General features: G+C 40.6%; 1 protein-coding gene across 5 annotated transcripts in view; it reads left to right on the top strand.

Moving 5' to 3' along the window:
- Positions 1–16718, top strand: part of nhsb (Nance-Horan syndrome b (congenital cataracts and dental anomalies)) — a 57828-nt gene extending 41110 nt beyond the window's left edge. The window contains exons 1-12 of one of the 5 annotated variants that reach the window (XM_054732362.2): positions 2478–2647; positions 6489–6641; positions 6726–6895; positions 9359–9406; positions 9547–9591; positions 9675–9719; positions 10251–10440; positions 10798–10947; positions 11139–11285; positions 12363–15506; positions 15643–15766; positions 15888–16718. In XM_054732362.2, coding sequence (XP_054588337.2) covers positions 2581–2647; positions 6489–6641; positions 6726–6895; positions 9359–9406; positions 9547–9591; positions 9675–9719; positions 10251–10440; positions 10798–10947; positions 11139–11285; positions 12363–15506; positions 15643–15766; positions 15888–16521 — 4917 coding nt within the window. In that variant the 5' untranslated portion in view covers positions 2478–2580 and the 3' untranslated portion in view covers positions 16522–16718. Of the gene's footprint in view, positions 1–2477; positions 2648–6488; positions 6642–6725; positions 6896–9358; positions 9407–9546; positions 9592–9674; positions 9720–10250; positions 10441–10797; positions 10948–11138; positions 11286–12362; positions 15507–15642; positions 15767–15887 lie in introns of those variants that run through there. The other 4 variants (XM_015953493.3, XM_015953494.3, XM_054732361.2 and 1 more) reach the window with 4 other exon arrangements.
- The last annotated feature ends 8092 nt before the right edge of the window (positions 16719–24810 follow it).

Below are 24810 nucleotides of genomic sequence, written 5' to 3' on the forward strand. Positions count from 1 at the left end.
CATAACTTTTCACTCATCCAGTCACTTTGGAATTAAACGTTCGTATTTTAGAGTTTTTTCACGAGGTGTCCTTCAAACTTCTCCGTGTCTGCCGCTAATTATTCTCGGCTCTCTTTATGTTTTTGAAGGTGTAATGGCGGCAGTGTAGACGACAGCGGTGCCCTGACCAATCACAAGCTTGCGTTCTCCATCTCGTTTGACAGATGTTTAAAAAAGTGGGCTCAACTCCGTACTTACTTGCGTGCCTGCCGGGGCCCTACGCAAGGACGGATAATGGTGTTGCGTGTCTCCGCACTGACGCAGACGGAGAAGCATGAAAAGCCGGGCGTACACTGTGCAACTTTTTCACTTTTTTGAGCCGATTTTCCACTCGTGCGAGAATCCACAAGATTGGGGCGAGTTTTGCGCTGAGCATCGTGTAGTGTACAGGGGGTTACGAGAGGCGATTAACACCATGTGACCAGCTACCGATCAGCAATCGTGAGCTTGCACAAACTTCCGGAGTGTTTGATATTTTGCTCGTTCCTCATGAGGGTATCGCACTGTTGAAGCGGCGCTGCGAGCAGCTGCGACCCAAAAAGTATCAGAACCGCTCACGGCGCATGCGCAGTCCTGCATCAACACCGCTTGCCCGCTATTTTCCTAATAACACATTGTTCGTTTTTATTTCCACACATTTTCTTTACTCAAAATGATTGTCAAGAAAGCATGTTTGTCGTGTTCATGTCAAATTAAACTGATCACAAAACACAGATTTACTTTCTTTATTTCGTTTTCCTCATCCAACCCCCATAAATCCCTGTGTGTCCTCTTTCAGCACTCCCGAAGGACAACAGCCAAAACAAGACAAAAAAAGTCTGACGGGTTGTGTAAAAATGGCTATTTTTAGCATATTTTAGGGCCGACGTGTTGCTACCAGACGTACAGTGTGAGCAGTCAGGTCGCATCCGAGAACTGGGTCGTGCAGTGTGAGCGCATGACTCGTGAGATCTGCCCTGTGAGGAAGTCGTACAGTTTGACCTGAAGCTGAGTGCTACGAGTGAAAAAGTCGCACAGTGTATGCCCAGTTTAAGCAGCCATCCACCATGACTCACTGGAGATCAAGAAGACAGAGCAGACACACACACACACACACACACACACACACACACACCATATATGCTAAGTAATGTTTTTATCGCTACATTGTGATTTCTTAGTAAATACTCTATTGGGTGAGAGATAAACTTTATTGTATTTATCCTAGTGAATCTGTAATTAAACAGGTAAACTAGAAGTAGCACATTCAATGTCAAGGAAAGTAAAATGTTATTATCAGGAGAGGGAGAATGTTTAAATGGTTATCAACAGTGTTCAAGACACTGGCCCCATCCATGAGGCTACCACAGCTCAGCAGAACATCAGTGTAGCTTCTTCTGGGGTTTGACTGCCTTGGTGAAGAATTTATAAGATGTTTTTCTTCATTCTGCTCCTTTTCGTTCAAATTTGATTTTTTTTGGTTATGTATTTCTTATTGTTTGTATGTTTTATTTGTTTTTATTTTGAATGAAATAAAAAAGAGAAAAAAATAATTTAAAAAAAGACACGTGTGTGTGTGTGTGTGTGTGTGTGTGTGTGTGTGTGTGTGTGTGTGTGTGTGTGTGTGTGTGTGTGTGTGTGTGTGTGTGTGTGTGTGTGTGTGTGTGTGTGTGTGGGTGTGTGTGTGTGTGGGTGTGTGGGTGTGTGGAGACACTGCTGGTGGGTCCGGGTCTTTTCCGGGCATGGCGGGAGGCTGGAATCTCCTTCAGCAGACTATTGGCTCTGCCAGCTCCACTCCAAAGTCAGTATACTGCCAGAGCTCCAGATTACAGCAGATTATGCTCTTATACTCTCTCTGTCTTTGTGTTGTGTGCTTCATGCTGTTTATTTAGCAACCGCATGGGGTGTTTGCCTTCGCTAAAGAGAAAACAGGAAAATAAAAGTTCATTAAGGACGCACTGAGCATTAATTAGCCTTGTGCTTTTTTCTTTATTTTTGTTTACTTTATCTTTTTATTGATAAGTTTCTCAGTAACAGTGACTGATCTATCTATAAAAGACATCAGCGTTAGGTCATCTCTCTCTCTCTCTAGTAGCAGCAATAGAAGGCCAGAGAGTGTGATACATATTCCCAGCATGTGGTGGATTAATATATTAATACTTTGTGACACAATCCCCTCCTCCCTTCACATATTACTGCATCATAAAGAGATTACGGTCAGTGACAGGCCATGCCCAGGCAGGACCCTACCACCATGCCCAGGCAGACGGGGGGAGCTGACGGCACAAATGACAGTGTAGCGTAGAATTGAATCTGATGAAGCGTAAGGTTTCTGCCCCCTTTTTATTTTGACGTGGCTCCGCATGTTTTCAAATACCAATAAAATGAAACCTTTTGGTGGTGATGGTTCAGCTGGAGGGAGGAGACAGCAGGTGGGTGGGTAAGGAGGGGAGGGTCTGTATGCAGACGCTGTTGTTCTGGATGTTGTGCAGGAATGTGTTAGCAAGTTCTGCAAGAGGGAATAAATGAGGAGTCTGCAGGAAGGCTGGACAGGTTGCACTCATGGCTTTGGCTTGTCTAGGTCTGGGCTGTGCGCCCGTGCAATCCAAAGGTACAATCTGTAACATCAGTGAGTATCCTCATTCCTCCTTTTCTCCCATTATACACAGCAAAGTCAGGTAAAATGACCAATGATATGTGGATTAAGTGTTGGTCATTTACTACAAAATTCAAGGTTTATAGCTGGAGTAGCTTTAGCAAGTGTTGTCTTGATGTGAGAGTGATCGCTTCAGTACTTAAGATTTTAGACATTAGGTCTAGATTTTTGCACATTTGTAGAAAAATAAAGTTAATACAATTGTCTGAGCTTATTTTAAAAGCTGTTGGATCCAGAGCCATGGGCACCATAATGTCTTATAAACTAAAGGACAGTCTGTCTTGCTAACATGCTTATACATTAAGAATGAAACTCAAAGAACAAAGTTTAAATTAATGAAAGCCATTAAATGTATTTGCAAGCAGTTTTGATTGACCATTCAGTTTTAACATGTTGCTGGTATATTTTTATATAAAACATTTTAAAAGTAAAGCTATCTCTATCTGACCAAATGATTAGGCTTATATGGAGATGAAGCATAAGGAGCGTCTGCATGTTTTAATTGTGACATTTGATACATGAAATAAAGTATAAAATGTAAATGTGCAGATGATCTAAAACAGTGTGCATGCGCGTGTGTGTGTGTGTGTGTGTGTGTGTGTGTGTGTGTGTGTGTGTGTGTGTGTGTGTGTGTGTGTGTGTGTGTGTGTGTGTGTGTGTGTGTGTGTGTGCGTGTGGAGCTGAGGCAACACTGCACAGATTTCCTTTGCAGAATTGGCCAGCTAGTGTTTCTTATATAACATCTGTCTGCTTTGACAAGATTCTGCAGCTACCACCATACGGAGCTTGCTGCCTGACCCAGATAGACTCTAATACATTTTCTACTAATGACTTACATTCACTCACATCTGTAGTAGGAAGAGAAATACAAAACCCTATAGCTGAGCCAGATGAAGCTGTTACATCTATGTTGTCATAGATAGTTTCAGCTCAATGACTTTTCATTTCTTTTCCAGCGCACTGTCCTTGTGAATTTGAGATGTGTTCACTGACCTGCTGTGATCTGACTGATCCTCATGCTGATTTCATTTGCAAAGTTGAAATAATTTATTTTACTGTTGAAGTTAAAACTTGTTCTCCTCTTGTCCCAAAGTCCAGAATTCCTTCAAACAGAACATCCAAACCTGTGAAAATCTCAAAAGCTGCTGAGAACGCATTAGTGCTTCTGTGATCAACCTGCAACTACAGTATAGCGTACTGATATTCAATAAGCACAATTTAAAAATGCTTTTATATCCTATTGTGGGTATTTTGAAATGCAGGCTTTGCACTCATGTACAGCCATATTTGCATCTATTCATCATCTGTACCCACTTATCCATGCAGGGTCATGGGGGGCTGGCACCTATCTCCAGCGGTCTCTGGGCAAACAGGCAGGGTATGCCCTGGACAGGATGCCAGTCATTTGCAGGGCATCATAGAGGCCCACAGGACACACAAACCAGTGCACACACTCACACCTAAGGACATGTTTAGGGAAACCAATCAACCTGGCAGTCATGTTTTTGAAGGAAGCCGGAGTCCCTGTGGAGAACCCACACATGCACAAGGAGAACGTGCAAACTCCATGCAGAAAGACCCCAGGCTGGGATTTGAACCCAGGACCTTCTTTCTGCAAGGCAACAGTGCTAACCCCTGTGCCCCTGTGCAGGCCTACATTTATATCTGGCAACAAAATGTATGCATAGACACAAATGAATGAATAAAAAAAAATCTATCAGTTTTTCAAATCTTTGCTGAATTTGGTTATTTTAATAAATAAATAATCTGCAGCTGACCAAAAGAAATACAATTAGGTTTAAAAAGCAGTTTTAGATTCAGACCACATCTCTTCTCTTTTTTTCCTCTTACAGAGCTGTAAGCAAACTTTAATGATGACAATGTCAGCTGTTGACTGCACCTGCAGACACAAGGATGGGGGAACCAGATGGAGAACAACAGTAAAAAAAAGTGTTAAAGAACCAAAAAGGACAGAAAGACGCTCCGTTAGTTGAGAGTTGTGGTCCACCATTTTCACGCTACAATATATTTGATGTCTCTTTATTTTTTCCTGGATATAATTAAAATAAGGCAATTCAGATCAGAAAGCCCCTTTTCATTTGTAAGGACTTTAATATTGTTCCCCCATGTTTTTCTGTCATTTGCGATTTTTGATGCATTGTTCAAGTTCTCAAAAATACAATTAAATGTAATTTTATCTACATTTTCTCCTTCTACGAAGAATTTTAAAACAAAAGAAATCAAAAGCTGCTGATTTCAGCAAGTACACAGTTATTTAGAGATCATTTTTAAAGGAATGAGGTTTATGCACTGATTTTTATAATACATCCCAGAAATATTTGGATCAGTTCTGGGCCATACAGCTCATGTGGATGTTACCCAACATAGTTCAAAGGTAAACCACATTCAGAAACGTCCACCCAAGGAGAGGAAGACGAACTGTGACACAGTTCAGGGCAGAAAGCTGCAATCGTTTGTGTAAATGAGCTTCCTAAACCTCGTCATTTCAATCAACCCAAAGCTGTTGGTGTGAGCTTGTTGAATTGGAAGAAAATAAAAGCCTTGATGAGCAATGAAAGGTTGCTTGGCTACTGATGTACGGCACGGCTTTCAAGGACACAATTACATGTTGAATATCAGGTTAAAAGCGAGGAAATAAGATTCATAAAGCTAGAGGATCTCTAAGAGCAGATAAAGGAGATGGATAATCACACTCCTCCCCTGGTGCCTAGCTTTAAAATTATTATACACAACACCCAGGACAGCAGTTGCTTTCTTAGTTTAATGTGTTTTAGTACAGTTTCGCTGCCTCCTGCTGGTCATGGCTGTAAAAAATGCATTAGAAAAAAACAAGGAGAGAAATATCATTTATAAAAATTTTCTTGGAAACATGTATCATGTTATTATATCATTACAGCATATTTTTGTGTGTTTGGCACCAGTGTGATGCAAGGATAGAGGAAAAGTGTAAAACCTTGTCTCGATCTGATCTTCTTGTGTTTTCTTTCATGTTAGCATAAAAGCAGCATCAACAGGCTTTTTCTGTTGATTTCATCCTTTTTAACACAAACAAAGCAGAACAGATCGGATGAGGAAGTACCAGAAGCTGACCTCGCTAGAAATGAAGGTGTCGTCTCCTTTCTTCGATTCATTGTAGATATCTGTGCTGCAACTTATTTGTATATTTCCACTGGATCTATCGTATATTGAACATGGCAGGATGATTGGCTAGCTGCGTCTCACAGCAGGTGTCTGTTCTGGTTGTTGAGCTTATGTTTATGTTTATGTTTATTCATTTAGCTAACCACTGCGCCACCATGCAGCCCAGTCAGCAGTTACATGTCCTCTGTCTGCTTGGGTTCACTTGGCGCCACTTTGGCCTCTCCTAACAAAGAGATGTGTAGATTAATCTGAGATTATTTTCAACTGAACATAACTATTGTCAGAGTCAAAGTGTCCTCCTGGATAGATGAAAAAATAATATTTGTACACAAATGTATAGAGATTTCATTCAAAGGCACAATACATTTCCTAAAAATGTTGAGTGTTTTGTTTTGTTTGATCTGTTCAGGTGTGAAAACATGTTTGTACTGCAAAGAAATTCAAGCATACTTCCAAATATTTTCATTTAGAGGGTTTTATTTTTCACGTGTATAAAAATGTTCTCTATCACTATTTTCTCTCACTTAAAGCATCCATTTTGTTTCAGTATCGAGGCATGAATACAGCGTGACAAACCTGGAAATTAGAGTCCTGAAATTTGAAATTTAAAACAGAAACGTGATTTTTTCTTCTCTGTCTCTTCTCATTTTAGCAGTGTCAAACTTAGACATTGAGAGCAAGCTGTCAGCTCACTATCAGGCCCAATGGCATCAGCAACACAGCATGTTCCATCCTTGTGCCCGACCACCGTGTCTGGAAGAGCTACACAGAAGTGCACAGCTCAGTCTAAGAGCGTTGCATCGAGGTAAGAAACGGATGTTGAAACACTGTTTAGAAAATCACTTGGTCAGCTTTCATGAACGTTATATTTTTATTTACTGATGCATAGATGAACAACATCAGCGTTCCTCCAGTCGGGAGAGAAACAGGGTGACCATCGCCATCTCTGTGGCGCCTCCCATGCCCACCTTTCCCTCACCGCACAGCATCCGCCGCCAACAGAGGAGTCGCCTAGCACGAGCAGTGAGCTCAACATACTCTTACAATAGGGACTGCAAGGTGATGCAGCTGGTGGCACTGTTGCCTCACAGCACAGCTCAAATCCTGGCTGCTGCCTCTCTGTGCAGACTTTGTATTTTCTCCCCATCCACCAATCATTTGATTGATTGAATGGCAAAAAGTCCACTTCAAGTTTGTTTGCATAAGTTGCGTAGGCAATCACAAAGTGCTGAACAAGAGTAAAACAATAAAAACATAGTCACAAACAACACGCAATAGAAAACAACATAAGATAGAAAAAACAAACCAAATAAAACAGTTAACTACTCAAGTCAACCTGCATTAAAAGCCAGATCAAATGAGTGTGCTTTAAGTAAAGATTTGAAATGTTCCAGGTTTTGTGTAGTCCTTAGATGCAGGGAAGGCTTTTCCACAGCCTGGGACCAGCCAAGCCCCTTCTCCCTGAGTTTTTAGACGAGTTTCTGGAATAATTTAGGAAGACTGCAAGCTGGATCTCATATTTCTGGTGGAAATGTAGATGGTCGCTAACTCACTGATATATGGTGGACCCGAATCATGAAGAGATTTAAAAACAAAAAGCAGGATTTTTAAATGAACCCTGTAGCACATAGGGAGCCAATGAAGAAAGGCCAGTAATTGGGTTATATGGTCACGCTTCCTGGTGCCAGTCAGCAAGCACGCTGCTGCATTTTGCACCAGCTGAGATAAATACCCAGATAGCAAAAATTGGTTGAATAAACATTGAAATAATGTTTTGCAGAAACATTGAAATTACATTCTTTGCTATCTGGGTAGCGCTTATGCACGTCCCACTTCCGCATTATGCTAAAGGAGATGCACCACTTCCTTCCAGTCCGCAGCCCAGCTTGAGCTACGATAGCGTTAGCTAACCATGACATTGTTTTATACACGTTCCCTCCAGGAGCTGCCAAAAATAAAAGTTTCAGATGTCCATAGAATATGCCGAACGACTTCTAAAAGTCCAGCCACAAAAGCCTCATCCTATATTTACAACTACGAGGGTATGTTACAGCTAATGTTTACATTAGCTTCGCAGCTAGTAGCTAAAGTTACTGATTCAGTTAGGAATGTCGTAACAGATCAAAATTTTCATCAATCCGTGTTTACTCCTTTCTTGATAAGACTCTTGTATGAGCACAATGTATGTTTTTAAAGTTTCATTTCCTTTTTTCCCATATCAAACAAAGACAGAGTGGCCGGAGCTGTCAGCATCAGAGCAGAATATCACATAACTATGCACAAAAGTGAAATGAACCACAAGCTGAGAGTAGGCTAAATGTTAGGGATGGTTGGGTGTTTGGTTCAGTTCCCGTTCCTACCTGTTCCATACAGTATTAATCAAGCCTCACGTTCCGTATCCATGTATTTCGCAACTGTCATCTCTTGGGAAGTGATGAAAACGTACGGCAGAGTTGAATTTCCCTGACGTAGGGCATAGTGGCACACAGCGGAAATCCCCGCTAGGGTTATTGCACTTCAAATATTTAGTCGGCTGAGATTAAAGCAGCTGTTAAAAGTCCAGCTAAAACTCCTAATACCGGCTAACAGCGCTACCGGCAAGCAAACCGGAAGTCCTCCGTAACGTTTTCCGGTTCGTTCATGTGACTCAGTAAGGCCCATTCAAGGGGATTGTTCCAGACACTAGTAAAGTGAGTTGCAGTAGTCCAACCAACAGGAAACAAACGTATGGATGAGATGTTGGAAAACTTCAGTAGAAAGATAATGTGTTACCTTTACTATTAACCTTAAATGATGAAAACCTGATGGGATCACTTTACTAAGGAAGGGCAAAAAAAAAAAAAAAAAGCGGGCCAGGAATATACCCTGATGCTTCACAAATGATCCTATTAAACATCTTTTGAGAAGCAATGTCTGGAAATTAGTAGTAGATATCTGTAGATCATACATTTTTTTTATTTTATGACTCAAACCCCTCAGAGGAAAATAAAACACTAAATAGGGAAAATAACACTAATCTAAACACAATAGGAAGAGGAAGAGACCATGCAAGAAAATCTAAAAATATCACAATTATTCATCATGAATAATTCTCAATGATGCAAACTGAAGTGTTTCAGAAAAATTTTAAGAATAATAAAATTAAGTTACTTTATAAAAACTGTTATAAGATGTGATATTCCAAATAAATACGAGTTATCAATCTGATTGGTCTTTTAAGAAGTGTAACCACCACTATCAGGTTAACAGCAATTAAAATGTGCTGTCTTATAACATTTTGCTGGAGAGCAGTCTTCAGCCACCAAGTTAGGCATCATTATCCAAACATTTCTTATTAAATTATCTGCAAACAGAAAAAAACAGGAACAAAAATAAAGTTGTTGCACATTCAGTGAAATTGAGGTTGGCTGTTGAAATTTACCAGAGTATTTTTTTTCTGAAATAAATGTATTCATCTTATTTTTATTGAAACTTCTTTTTCAGTGTAATTAAACTAAAATATTTGGTTTTTGTGTCATGCAGCAGGAGAGAGCTGAGAGGGAACGTGAGCTGGACTATCAACCCAGGAAGGTTAGAGAAAGACACACACACACACTTTTTTCTATGCATTAACATACCACCTACTGGGGTTAATTGCATACGTCTGGTTGTAGTTGTATAGAAATGTTCTGTGTGTCTTTTGTGACACTGCATTTATTTTGTTTCTGAAGGAGATGGCTGTGAGAGAAACAGAAATCCAGACCACAGAGAGAAAAGTAAGCAGATATCACAGATGTTTCACTAATCTTTGCTTTATCATTGCAAATTAAGGACTAAAGATTACACTTTGTTCTCCCAGGAGAGGTTAGGCAGGGAGGCAGATATCCAAACAATCCAAAGAAAGGTAAGAAAGGCATTTATCAAATTTACAATGAGTCTCTGTGCTCATTAACCAGAAGTCTATTTTAATGTGTGCAACATTTTGAGTCTATTTAAGAATTTATTTCTCATGAAATGAAGAAGAAAAAACATGAATTTTATAAATATCTTACTCATCCCTCATTTATATTTTGACTTTCATTTAATCTTTTGTTTACAATTACTCATTCTTTTAGATGACTCGTGACATTTTCATTTTTTATTTTGCTTTTTATGTTCATAGTTTGAGTGCTTTTACTCACTTGACACTATTGAAGGTTGCATCTTCATTCCATGGAACAGAAAGGTATCAAACTGTTATTCATCAACTTTATTAACTCATTTTTATTTCATAGTACTTATGTTCTTTTATCTGCTGCAAGAAATAAAAATAAAAAATCATGAATACTATTTCACATTGTCCTGGTAAGGAATCCTTTAGAGTTGCTTGCCAAAACTAAAATGGAGAGGCTGCATCAGCACTTAGATTGTTGTTCACATCCCATGTTTTCTCCAGGCTACTTCCACAGAAGAAGAGGAAAGTGCTGAGGTCCTGGGAGCCCAAAAGGCCAAGGACTCTGTCCGCACAGCCCCATCAACCCAGGATAAACAGACAAACTGGTCAAAGGAAAACATCCCACCATCAGATCAGACATCTGGTGATTCTCATGCCGTCTCCTCATGCATCATTCCCATTAATGTCACAGGTAAACTAAAAAGATAAAACATGCATATAGCTTGACTCACATTGATAACAAGGAACCTTTTTGCCATGAAGCAAAAAGGTTCTAACACCAACAGTTCACAAACTCATAAAAATACTAAGATTTCTATTTAAATAACCTTGGAGATCTAACTACAACACTGGTTGGCTCTGATCATAATTAAAACAACATACTATACAATATAGCATAGAGATTTTTTTAAAAGTGTAGAATTTTTACACAGACTACCATTCAAATGATTGGACACCCCATTCACTTAAAATTAATCTCCAGTAGGGTACAAATGTTTCACCAGTGCTATTAATACTGTGTTACTCTTAATAACTTTATGTCTAATAGGTTCTGTTGTTAATCCAGGAGTTGGGTTTGACAGGGAAGCAAGTGCTCGTTGCTCTCTAGTTCACTCCCAGTCAGTTCTCCAGAGACGAAGAAAGCTGAGACGAAGGAAAACGATCACAGGAATACCCAAACGAGTACAACAAGATATGGGTATGGAACGCTGGTTATAAATGCCTCGATTCCACTAGTACCGGCTTTGGCTGACACTACTCTAATTTGTGCGATTCAGAATTATGTCAAGAAAGAGAGGATTATGTTAACTATTACCCTTTTAGAAAAATGTTAGAATTATTTTCCTGTGTTCTTTGAAAAACTGGATTTGCTATTTTCTTTGCTTTCAGACTCGGATGAATCACCGGTAGCTAGAGAGCGCACAGTGATCATCCATGCTAACCAACTCACTCTCTGTCAGGAAGACATTTCCATAAGTGGTCGTCTCCATCACACTCGTGACTCTGGTTGCCAGACAGATGATTTCCTTATAGCATGTACGTTTCAAAGAACTGAAACACCATATGAATTTTTGTTTTAGCTGTGGGTACTTAAGGCTAATGCTAAATTGTAATCTCTTGTCTCAGGTGGATATTAGGGCTGGGCACTAAATCGAAAATTTACCATCATCAAAATTTCTGACTAAAGCCAATTTATGCTTCTGTGCCAGAATGGAGACATGCAGCGCCATTATCCGTCCTTGCGAGGGCTCTCCAGCAGGCTCGCAAGGACGAACAGAGTTGAGCCCACTTTTCTAAACATCCGTCAAACGAGACGGAACGTGCAAGCTTGTGACTGGTAAGGACGCCCTCAAAAACAAAGGAAGCCGAAGATTTATAGAGACAGACATGGAGCAGACTGAAGAATACCTTGTGGAAAAACTCTAAAAATATGAATGCTTTAGTCATACTCTGGATGAGTAAAAAGATGCAGCAAGTGTTTTATTTGTGGACAAAAATGACAGGAAACGTGGGTTTAGAGGTGGCGAACGCATGAAGAGGTGGAGGAGAATGAGGGACAAATTTGTCTTTGTTATAAAGAAAATACAAAAAACACAATATAAACACAATAGTAAATGCACCATCTTGGACTAGATAAATGACAGAAAACCTTAAAACAGCGCTACGCCCTCTGTTGTCCTGGCGGGGAATTGCATTGCAACAATCCCCAGGCAGACGGAGAAGTCCGAGAGCAAAACGTCTCTGTCCGTGCGTGTGCGCCTCTTCCCTGTGGAGCTGATGCAGAAGCATAAACCAGGCTTAACCAATATTCTTTTTTCCATGTCAATGAATTTAATTTTAAAAAATAAGGAAAAATGTATGTTGGTTGGCAACATTCATGTCCCTTTAAGAAGCTGTACCACCTCAAGTCACATGACAATGTGACTTAACGTAATAAACATAACAGCCCTATCTAATGGAGAGTTTTTGTTTACATGTAGTTGTCCATTTATCGTTATCAAGGTGGATTCCTTGATATACCGTGATATTGATTTTAGGCTTTATTGCCCAGCCCTAGTGGGTATGATAAAAACTCATAACCCTGCTCACTTTTGGTTTTTCTGTGGTTTATAGGTACAGCTGCACCCTCCAGAAGACGCATCAGAGCTCAGCGGGGCCATCAGGGAATTCCTGCCTCTTTGTCCCATTCAACGGGCAACATTTCCTCCCTGGGTGACCAATCAGACACAACTTACACTACAGCATCAGCTCATGGAGGTCGCTTACGTTCACGTAGCCTTCCACGGGAGGGTGGGCGTCTGATGGACAGTGACGAGGACGATGATGACAATTATGATGACGATGACGACGATGAAGAGTTGTCGCCTTATGAAGCAGAGGACTTTATTCCACCAGGGCCAAGTCCAAGGATGAAGATGATGATGATGAAGGATGAAGAAGAGAGCACAGATGACCAAGCAGCTCCTGAGCCACTGCAACTTGGAAGTCTGAAAAGGTTGCAGCGATCAGGTGAAAGAGACAGAGGGGGTGGAGGAGGAGGGAGCCCAGAGCATAGCTGGATGGAGAGAGGTCGTTCTCGCTTGCCTCGCAAGGCTGACATGGGTAGCTGTGAGATTTCATCCAGCTCTGATACTTTCAGCAGCCCTATTCATTCAGTGTCTACAACAGGAGGTCTTGGGAGTCATGTAGACCAGAAGGAGGATCACCAGTCATCAAGTGGGAACTGGAGTGGTTCCAGCTCTACCTGCCCCTCACAAACATCTGAAACCATTCCTCCACCCTCTTCTCCACCTTTGACTGGCTCTTCCCACTGTGATTCAGAGTTGTCACTCAACACAGTACCTAATGCCATAGATGAAGGGTTTTCCCTCGATCCTTCTTACCACTCTGACCTCAGACCACAGAGCCAGGGTCACAGGTCAAGTTCGTTTACATCCTCAGCCACAGACCAGCTGGATGATGCAGGAGTCAGTACGGCTAGCGAAGGAGAGTGGACGTACCCACCAGACCAAGACCAAATTGATCCTGACCAAGACCTGGACCACACCCAAAACCTGAATGAGAGCCATGAGTTAGTCCAAGACTACAGCTCAAAACAAGATTTAGATGACCAGACCTGTTTCAGTGAAAAGATGGGCAATACCGGAAAGGAGACTGGATCTCATTACCCATCTGATACAGAGTGTTTTTATTCATCCTCTGTGAATTTTGGGTCATGTAATCTGAGCTACACTGGATACAAATGTAACTATGCAGACCCTGGGCCTGATTGTTCTCAGTCCAACACTGTGGCAACACAATCATCCCATGGAGTTTACCCCCAGCCCTTAGTTGACTTCAAAGCAGGCACTATGACCATAGGCAGGACTTGTCGTTCGCTGAGGAAATCAAAGGTCAAACCTCTGCCACCTAAACGAACGTGCTCACTAAAAGAAACCAGTGGCAGTGTTGATGTGGGAACAGACACACAAGCAGATAAGGACCAACCAACGATGGTTAGTGAACAAGAACTTGCCTCGTCTTCCACAGATATAAAACTAGAACTGGACCTAGAGCTTGGAGGTGCTCCAGAACCACTACAGACATCTTGTCTAGTTTCACAGTCTTTGGGAACGTGGGGCATGGGACTGGGGGAAACTATGGATATGGTTGAGCCCATATCCTTCACCTCTACAGATACACACTCATTTAAGGATGATGGTGCTGTGCAGTCTGACTATGCAGACCTGTGGCTTCACAACAGCGAACTGAAGTCAAACAACTGTGAGTACACATCAATGTCCAACTCAAGCACAGCCACAGGTACCACTGTCATGGAGTGCATCAAGTCACCAGACAGCTCTTCCTCTTCCACAGAAATGCAAAGCCAGGCTACTGCCCAGGTTACAGAGACCAAGGCAAGCAGCCCACCTCTTCCGCCTGGAGACTTTAAACTTGGGTCACCTGAAAAATTAGCTGGCCTAGCTTCACCATCAAGTGGCTATTCCAGCCAATCAGAAACCCCAACGTCAACGTTGCCCTCATCTTCAGCAGCATTCTTCCCAGGACCTTTGTCCCCTTCAACTGGCAAGAGAAAGCCTAAAGTGCCAGAAAGGAAGTCTTCTCTCTCCTCCTTGCAGCAATTTCCTAGAGATGGAGCTTCCATTTCTTCTTGCACTAAGAGGGACAACGACTTTCCACCCCCACCTTCTCAACTTGATCTCACTATTCTCCATGGTGGCTACGTGAGACATACATTATCCCACCGGACATACCACATGCACACGCTCCACCATAGTAAACACAGAGTTGCTAATGTTTTAGCTGCTGAAACAAAGATATTGACCCCTGAGGTTTCAGATAGCAACCCACCTCCAAGTTCAAGCTCTGCTTCAACGATTCCCAGCTCAAGTTTACTGGCTATAACGCCATCTGCTCCTCGTTCGGTGCAGCTTCATTCTACCAGCCAATCTATAGATTCACAGAGTACTAGACCCAGATGCCCCCCCAGAAGTTCTACTCTGGCTCCTCCACCTGTTAACACTAGGCCTCTCCCTCCTCGCAGGCCACCACCCAGACCACCATGTCATGACCACACCTCCTCCCCTGAACATTCACAGCCACCTCCCCCTGGTCGCCATCCTGATGGACCTCCATCCTATGAAAGTCTGTTACTCAGGCAGGACCGCTATGGACCTGGAACCTTCTGGGCTATGACTGCCTTCAGAACAAGGATGGACCCATCATCAGACCTATCCGAAGACAGTTCGCCCCTGCACAGACCAGTGCCACGAGCTCCCCATCCCTCCCCTGTGGATTTGCACACACACATCCACTCACACGTAGAGTTCAGAGTGCTCAGCCATTCATCTCATTCACACTCTGAATTTAGGGTACTGGGAGAGCGTACATTCTCTCAGGAGGATGACGACGATGAGGATGAAGAGGAGGAAGAGGAAGAGCAAATGAAGGAGCCACAGAGAGCCACATGTTCTAGAGGCAGTATGCGATCGGACCACCCTCCACCCCCAGCATATGAATTTGTTGGAGGATCCCACTCAAACTCAGGGCCATGGGCTAGTCCAGTCAAAGTGCCTGGTAACACAGTGGAAACATCGCATCCTTACCTAATCAGCGATGCAAGAAAAGGCAGATATGAGGTGCAGGAAGAAGAGAAAGAGGTGATATCAGGTGCTACCAGAAGTGCCCATCAGCAGCAGACCCTGGAGAGCAAAGATGACTCTACCACTCCTGACACAGAGGATTATTTCAGTAAAGGTAAGCTTTTAAACTCAATCAAAATTGCTGTCACTGTACGATGCACGTAAAAGACTACAGACGATTGAATTTTCACCGTGTATAGTAAATGATCAGACAACCAGATGACATGTGATAGAGATGTTGTGTGCCACAGATTCCACACCCAGTGACAATTCACTCTCGCCTCTAATGGATGACGCCAAAGCAGATGAAGATATTCTCATCACATCACCTACTAAGAGCCGAACAACTGAGGACCTGTTTGCCATGATACACAGGTGCTTTTCATTTCAGAATCCATTTTCATGTTTTTGCCTTTGATTTCTGTGTGGTGTTTACATTATCTGTTCATTCTTTATTTAGATATTAATTGGTGATTTCTCTGATTTCTTCACTAAGGTCCAAGAGAAAAGTCCTAGGCCGTAAAGATTCAGGAGACCTAAATGCAAAGTCTCGTCTATGTCCAACAGCACCAGTGGCACCCAGCAGTGTCTGTACTGGTACTGTCCCTCCAGCTCCGCCTCTCACATTTCCAGCTGCTTTAGCCAATGCTGTTGGGTCACAGCGAGCCCCTGTGCCAATCTATCGCAGTGCTAAAAAATCCAGCACATCCAATGAGGAGTTCAAACTTCTTTTGCTTAAAAAAGGCAGCAGATCGGATTCTAGTTATCGTATGTCAGCCACAGAAATTCTAAAGAGCCCCATCACCCCTAAAACACCAGGAGAATCCCTTCAGGAAGGGTCCTTCAGACAAGTGGAGGAGCCATCTACCACTCATCAAGATCCTCTGATTTCTGGCGCAGAACCAATCCAGATACCAGGCCTTTTTCCCAGGGCCAATTCTGAAAGTTTCACCCCAAAATCACTGTCCATGTCAGCTGCATCTCGACAAGGACGTTCTCGGATCCCTCCGGTTGCAAATAGCAGTCGCTATAGTACACGCAGTCGCCTCTACACTGCCCCCATGCAAGCCATTTCTGAAGGAGACACAGAGAATTCAGATGGAAGCCCCCATGACGATAGATCATCATAGCTCTCGATAACATTTTGTCTATGCTTAGTTGAGGTTTTTCTAATCTTGGATGCCAGTGTAATTGACAACAATGCCAGAAATCCGACTGATGTTGAAATGCACCAATTATAATTATATTACTCTAAAGGTGGAAGGCTGTTGTGATGAGGAATTATAAGGGATGATTGTTACATCTTGGGGACATCTCCGAATACTTTATAATGTAGAGATTAGTTCTTTCATTTAAAACTGCGAGATATATTTTGATTGAAAATAGTCTTCTTTCTTTAAAAAAATACGTAACTAGAAAAAACTCACTCTCCCAAATTAATATGTGGATTACAGACAAAGTATGAGTGCATGAACAAATGCATACAGTTCTTTCTGATCTTTCCACTTTTTGTGTTTTGAACGTGTGGATGTGATTTTGTCAACGGAGGACTGATTGCTTTCTTTTTTTTTAGATTTGGTATTCTTATAGCAAATGGTGCCCAATGCATCAACAAGACTTCCTAGAGTTTCTACTCAATATTCCTGCCAACAAGTAAGGTCTGCTTGATGTTCTAGTTACTAACAGCATTCTCAACTCAGCACCAGTTTAACTATAATACTCCCATCTACAGACCTGCTATAATATATTACACAGAGCCACTCTTATATTTGTCAACAGAAATGTCATCAAGAAAAAATAACTTAACATGATGCATGTATTTTTGTAAAGCTGCGCCTCAGAACATTATGAAAAGACTTCATCATGTTGCATGATCTATGTGGAAAAATCCCCTGGATCTTGGTTTCTGTCAACATTTTTTTGTGGTTATTATGTATTATGAGAAAAGAAAAGCTTTTACTGCAGAAGATTTGAGTTGCATTTATATCACAGTGGTCTAAATTGATTTATCTTCGAGGTGAGTGTCAAAGAGGAATGAGCAAGGGCTTGCACATATTTATTTACCACGCAGGCTAATTTTGGACAATCGCACAGTGGCCTTTCTCTCACAGAGGTGGTTGTAAGCAGGGCATTTATAGGTCCCTGTGTGTATACATGGAGCTGTGTCAAGGTTCAGCAGAATTAAATCACAACGCTTTTTAAAACTAACCTTAAAATGCATCGCTTAAGCTGGTTAAAGCTTTTCCAGCAAGAGTTTCTGTTTTGACTTGAAGCAGGAAAAGTGCATTTGATTGCAGACTTTGACAACACCATCGAGTGCAGACAGTGAAAATGCTCCAGACAGTCTGTTTGACTGGAGATCGATTTGTTTCACTAAAGCAACCTCACTTTTGCACTTCATGATTCACGAGAAAAGATATACAGTATCTTATGATAAAATCCATATGTATATTTCTACTGAATATAAAAACTTATATAGAAACAAAATAAAATTTTATGGGGAATCAATCTGAGTGTAGCAAAGAACCGGTGTCACTGACAGCGTTACAGAACCTTTTTCTTTCTTAGTAGTGTACTGTTCTCTCCTTGTTGCCTCTCCTTCATTTGCACTGACCCAGTAGCATTTAGACAGGTGAAAGCTCAACCCAGTGGCTGGTGTAATCCATGTTGAACCACCCTTCATACCTCATACATCATGGGATCTTAGAAAGAGAAGACAAAAGGACAAAAGTAGAACATTTAAGAGTCAGCAAAGTACCTACGGCACTAGAGCAGCCTTCACAGCCCAACGCCAGATAGTAAGGACACCACAAAACCTCTTTCATCATTCTAATAAATCATGCATGTACAGTAGCCAACAGGAGGAAACCAACATCAGCGGAAAGCTTGAACTTTCACCTGTCTACCACAGCTTACAGATTTCATACACTTTTATGCTCAGAGACCATACTTCAATTAAAACCATTCACTGTATTCTGTGAATACCTCAGAAAGCATTTTATCATAAAGGATAGATAGATAGATAGATAGATAGATAGATAGATAGATAGATAGATAGATAGATAGATAGATAGATAGATAGATAGATAGATAGATAGATAGATAGATAGATAGATAGATAGATAGATAGATAGATAGATAGATAGATAGATAGATAGACAGACAGACAGACAGACAGACAGACAGACAGACTACAACTGCAGAACTGACACTGTGTAACATGGAGAGTAAAAAGCTGTGAACTGACTGATATTTTACATTCATCATATTTCTAAAGCGCACTTGTTCCTGTTCATTGTTTTATTTGTTGTGTTTTTTATCGCATGCAATAAGTAAAGGGGGGGGGGGGGGGGACAGAGAAGAACAGCACCTATCTATTATTTTTATCTGCAGGATGTCACCAAGAGAAAAGATTTTGTATTTTCTGTTTAAATGTCAAGTTCAATGGTGTGTTCTATAGGTGTAAAAACTGTCTGGCTAATTCTGTTCTGTATAGTTGTGATCACACACACAGGGGGTTTTCTTGTACTGTATATTTACTCATTGGACAATCATACGTATAGGAGACTGTAAAGAAAATGACGTAAAATCTGCTGAGTGGGGTAATCTGTAAACACTTTTTGGTGCTGTGGGGAGTCCTAGTGATGTTGGAGCTGTGGAGATGAGAGAAAGATTTTTCCAGGAGAATCCACTGGTCATGATGAACATGCACATCTGGACATGCCGCTTTGACTCAAATGTACTCACAAAAAGAAAACTGACAAAGAAAAATGAATACCCATGTATAAAGTCTACAACTTGGTTGATCTGATCAGAGTCATTGTCTACTTTTGATTCTTCGTAGGATTTTTTTTTATTCGCAGAAGACATTATTGTTAAAAAATGAATTTAAAAATATTTAATTATACTTGACTATTTGTTTAGTGTGATTTTTCTGTACTGTACCAAGCACGGGTACCATCGGGATGTACAAAGACTGTTTCCTTTATTTGTAAAAGCAGTGAATGGCAAATTTATTGACACTATTTGACTAAGAAAGAACTTTGAAGCTGCCATGGGCAGTTTTCACCCTCTAAACCCAAGTCCTAAGCAGCTTAGGATATACAAAAGAATCTAAAAACTTTATAGAGTTTATTGCAGACGTTTGTCTGCTTGCAAATTTGCCCTAAGGGAAAGTATTAAAAAACAATTCATATTTTTATTCAGAGGTGTACAGTATGGAATATCACTAAACAGACTTTAAAATATGTAACAGGCGAAAAAAATGAAAGACAATGAAAAAAAATTAAGAACCGAACCTATTTAAAATAGCTCCATGTTTAAAATTAGCTAGGATTTAACAGATTTCAATCAACTTTTGTATTTTTGTATAAATCTGTAAATAGATTTTTGAAGAAAAAATGGAAATTCTTTCCTTTTGTTAAATAAATCAATAAAAAAAACTTTGGAAAAAAAATTCTCAAGTTTTCATGATCATTTCTTCATGTCTTTGAGATGTACTGTATTTCCTTTATAAACATATTCGTTGGAAATTCACTCTATTTGTAACAATACATTGTTTTTAACAGCTCATTAGGGTGTCCTAATGAGAGGCCAAACAACAACCTTAGAAACCAGGTGCATTTAGACCCTCTCTCCACTAGATGGCAGAGTTTACATTTGTTTTGCTTGAAGGTTAAAAGAAACAGGAAAAAAAACACTGCAATTACAATGACTTCTGGAAACTAAGCTAAATTTATAACTATCTCACAAAAAAGACTTACTTTAAACATATCTCCAAACCCAAAATGGGCATTTAAGTTAGAAAAAAATCTAACAATCTGTTAAAGGATATGAAACATTTTGATAAAAAGCTATATTTTTAATGAGCAATACCTCCACGGGGCGTTAACAGTTTTTCCTTTTAAAGCTAAATTAAAAAATATATCTAAATTTTATTTTTGATGGGCACAACGCTGGGTTTATGTTTACATCTACTAGCCACTAGAGGGCACCACTGCGCTAAAAAGTCCAGTCAGCAAGGCGAGGCTGGGATTGTGTAAAATGTCAGATTTGACAAGTCAAGCACCTGATTCTGAGCCCACAAGATGGGTTTACTAGTAGAAATTAGTCCTTATGTACGATTTGTCACTGAACATGGTACTGGAATGTGTCAGTAGTGAACCAACATCCAGACGGCTGGAAAATTTGTTCTCTTGTTTCAAAACCTCCTATGAACACCAGTGTCCGTGTCCAACATACAACCTTTAAGGTTAAAATCAGTGTAGGATGTAGCCTTTTTCTTTTCTAATACATTGAAGTGAAACAGATTAATGTTCCTCAATCTACTTTACGCCAAGGTAAATCGTTAATATTGAACAAAATTTAAAGTAACAAATACAAAGGTGCTTAGCTGTAACTACCTGGACCACAATTACAAATTTGTAATGGTTTTTTTGTTTTACTTGGAAAAATTTCCCCTTCTAAAATGAAAAATTGTTATTGGTCTCCTTCGTCTTTTACTGCATGTTCTTTTCAAAAATAAGATCACTAAGATCAATTTGTCCAACCTATATAAATCCAAAGGAATCTCCAGAAGTTTTAATGAGCGTGTTTATCCTGAGCGCTTCTGATGAGCCGTTTGAATGGTTGTTTGAACAAAGACTGCTATTGAACTGTCACATTCTGCAGATGAGACATTCACTGCTCTTTGACCCATGAACCCTTCAATCCCAATCACACACAACCAACCCTATACAGCACTTTCACTGTAGTCTTCTTTTGAATTCTCCTTAGTTAGCCAAACTCCTTTGTTCTCTCTTTCCCAATTAAAGCAATAATAAGGAGTTTTTTTTCTACTTCACGTTATTGCTGTCAAAGTGATTTCAGTAATTCTTGGGGTGGAAACTTTACCAACTTCAGATTTGACAGCACTCTGCAGCCAATCAAGTTCACTCATTTCAATACATTTGCAGTGGACTCTAGTAGGAATGAATGCCTTGTAAGTCTTTGGTAAAAGCTCAGATGCTCTTGTTTGAGGACGTAGAAGTTAGCTGGAGGAAAAAATGGCAGCAGATGGCAGGCTTTGGAGTTTCATTCCCTGATATTTGGACATCTTGCCTCTGATTGGCTAACAGCATTGCTGCTTTACCACTGACTCCATTTGCTCAGCAACGTTGATGTTTTATCGCTGCAAATAACGCAAGGCTTGGGGAGTTCTGCTGTATTGGGGAGATGCTAATGCTAATGGTTAGCGTCCCCTAGCTCGAGACATTCTCTGGTGTTTCCTGGACAGCCTTCCCCATCGTGAACAAAGATGGGAGTGTCCATCAATGATAAATGCTGACAGTGTGACATAGATCTGTCAAGCTTTTGTGAACTGAGCCTTTTCCCCCTCAATTTCCTATCAGAAGCTAACATTAGAAATAGAGGTAAAGGACTATTTTCACATTCAGCCTGCATGTTAACCTCAGAGTGACCATTTTCTAAAAAAAATGGTAAAAGAAATTAAACGTTTTCTCGGTGAACCTGGTCCTTAAGCTTTTATTCTGTTGGCATCATGGCAGGGCCTGGAAGTAAAAGTAAGACAGTAATGTCTTTGTACACAAAGCAAAGACCTAAAACCAGAGTGCACATCAGCCTATACTCGTTTAAGGAAGAAGCTGAAGGAGGCCATGAAATCACAGACTGATGGGGACATGGCTTTGTTGCTACTGTACTTGTATTATTTTTTGTTCAACAATGTGGATCTCTTGACTTCATTGCTTATTCAATATCAGTTAGCTTGTGTTAGCATTAAGTAATCGTTAGAGCTACCTGCAGCGGACCACGATAGTTGTAGTACCGCTTTCAACCAGTAGGAGGGAGAAGCGGAGAAACCGTTTCAGTGGTGCTTTAATAAAAATGTACTTTGGAACAAGTAATATTGAATTACAAGGAAACTTTACATGTGATTAAGGATCAACAGAATAACAGATTGTAAAACACTAATAGCAAAAACCTCTAGTGTTCAAAGATGAAACCGTCTGGCTGATGTAAACAAGTGTTTATTTGTGTGAATGCATAGCAAACATCTTTAACATCATGTGACACAGTAAAAAAACACATAGATACACAAGAAATGCTACAAGAGCAACAGATAAGGCATTAAAATATACATAATTTGTTATGATGCAGTCCCTCTATACTGTGGTAATGAACACAAAAATGCTGAGATGTAAAAGATTTTCTAAGAACAATCAACTCCCACTAAAACCTGAGTTTCACATTAAAGCAAGACGGTTTCAAGTATCGACTTGTTACCACTACACAAAAGGAACAATGATAAATGTGGCTACCACTTACGTGATTTGGCTTGAAGATGATTCTGAAATGTTCAGAAAATAAGCATTTCTGCCATCATGAAACCAAACACTTTCAAACTAGAGTAATTACTCAACACGTTATTGTCCTGCAGGTAGTTTATGTGACAGTGCACACAAAAACTATTTCAAACAAAAAAAAAAGGTTATGAGGATGTTTGATAATACACTTTGTTATAGTACAAATTTTTTTTAAAAGATCTTTTTATCTTAGCTTTGTACAAAACCGTTTCCCTGTTGTTTTAATCTCAGGAAGATGCTTTTATTGTAACGCCAAAACACTTTAAGTGATATTTCTGACATTCTGAAGAGTGCTTCTGTGTAAAAAAAACGATAATTAATTTAACTGTATTAGATAGCTACCTAAACAACCTCTGTTGAAAGAAATGGAGATTCGTACTTACTAGACAGGTGAGCTAAGGGTTGTTAAAGGCACCGTGTACTGCTCAGAGAACTGCATTCTGGGATGTTAAGGTAATTTTAGCTAGCAGTGTAAATACACCAAATGCTGGAGAAGAGTAACAAATTGACTAATAAATTATTATATTATGAAGAAATTATTAAAGCCACCAACATACGAACATGGTCATAAATCTGACGTCTTCATCATCTAACTTTGACGTCATTAGCATCAGTTGCTCATTTTGCAATATTAAATGAAGACGGTAGTGTAAGTGGCAAGCCGATCTGTGTGTGTAGCTCCCCCATGATGATTATGTAGAGCAAGGATGGGCAACTCCTGTCCATGAGGGCCACTGTCCAGCATGTTTTAGTTGTTTCCCTGCCCCAATACAGTTGCATCGCCTGTTCAGCTGGTCATCAAGCTCTGCAGAAGCTGTTAATCACCTGCTGAATAAAATCAGGTGTGTTGGAGAATGGATAGCGACCCTCGAGGACCAGAGTTGCTGTTGTAAAAAGGTTTCTAAATTACCACCAGTTCAGATAACTTTGAAGCTTTGTTGCTGGGTCTGATTAGAGCAGTGGTTCTCAATCTCGGTCCTGGAGGGCCGGTACTCAGCATGTTTTAGCTTTAACCTGCTTTAACACACCTGATTGCAATCAGCAGGTGATTAACTCATTCACTGCTATTGACGAATGAGTCATCAATTGCGTTTTTTAACAGAGCGGGCTTGGGAACGAGCTTGTGCACATTGAGAGTAAACATCACAGTTCTGAAGTTGGTTTTCACCTGTGTGTGTCACACGTCACGTGATCATGGAGCAGACAATCTATGAATTAGGAGACAGTTTTGGATAAGGCTATTTGGCTATGCCTAAAGCGAGGCGTAAACCGGAAAACTTCTGCAGCTCACACTTCGACAACGGATTGTGAAAGAACCAAGCCCCCACAATGCTGCTCTAAAATTGAGGCCAACACAGAAGTACCATTAATTGCAGTTCCACCCTCATCCGCTGGGGGATGGTGTCAGAAGCGAGCAAATCCTCATTGACTCCCATGTTAAAAATACCAATTTCACAGCAGACATAAACATGTTTACAGCCTGGTACCAAAACATGTTTATGGTTTAAATGATCTAGTTTAGGCCTAGTCCACACGTAGCTGGGGTTTTTTAAAAATGAATATCCGCCCCTCCAAAAACTTGCATCCACACCACCGCGTTTTAAAAACAAACTCTGTTCACACGAACCCGGATAAATATGTTGTTAAGGACATGCCAGACCTGTAGGCGGCAGTACTTCCCCCGTTCTTAACCTCGTCCTTCGTCTGTGGTCTTCCGCAAGGAGCAGTAATTCCGCTTGCAAAAACAAACAAGCAGAAAGTGCTTGGACAATTGATGGATCGGGTAGTGACAGAGCGCAGCTCTGAGGGCATCCATGCTGTCGGCTAGTGTAAACACAGGTCGCACACGTGATGTCAGCATTTTTTTGTCGCGGAAAGTGACGCTGCGGACCTTAAAACTCCGGTTTTGTCTGTCCACACGCAGATACCCAAAACGGAGAAAACGCAGATCTTCACTTTGGCCGGAGTTTTTAAAAAGATCCGTTTTCGTGTGAAAAAACTTCGTTTTCGTGTGGATGACAGGCCAAAACGTAGAAAAATATCTACGTTTTGGCAGAT

The sequence above is a fragment of the Nothobranchius furzeri genome, chromosome 9, assembly GCF_043380555.1.
Source record: "Nothobranchius furzeri strain GRZ-AD chromosome 9, NfurGRZ-RIMD1, whole genome shotgun sequence".
In the NCBI taxonomy this organism is placed as follows: domain Eukaryota; kingdom Metazoa; phylum Chordata; class Actinopteri; order Cyprinodontiformes; family Nothobranchiidae; genus Nothobranchius; species Nothobranchius furzeri.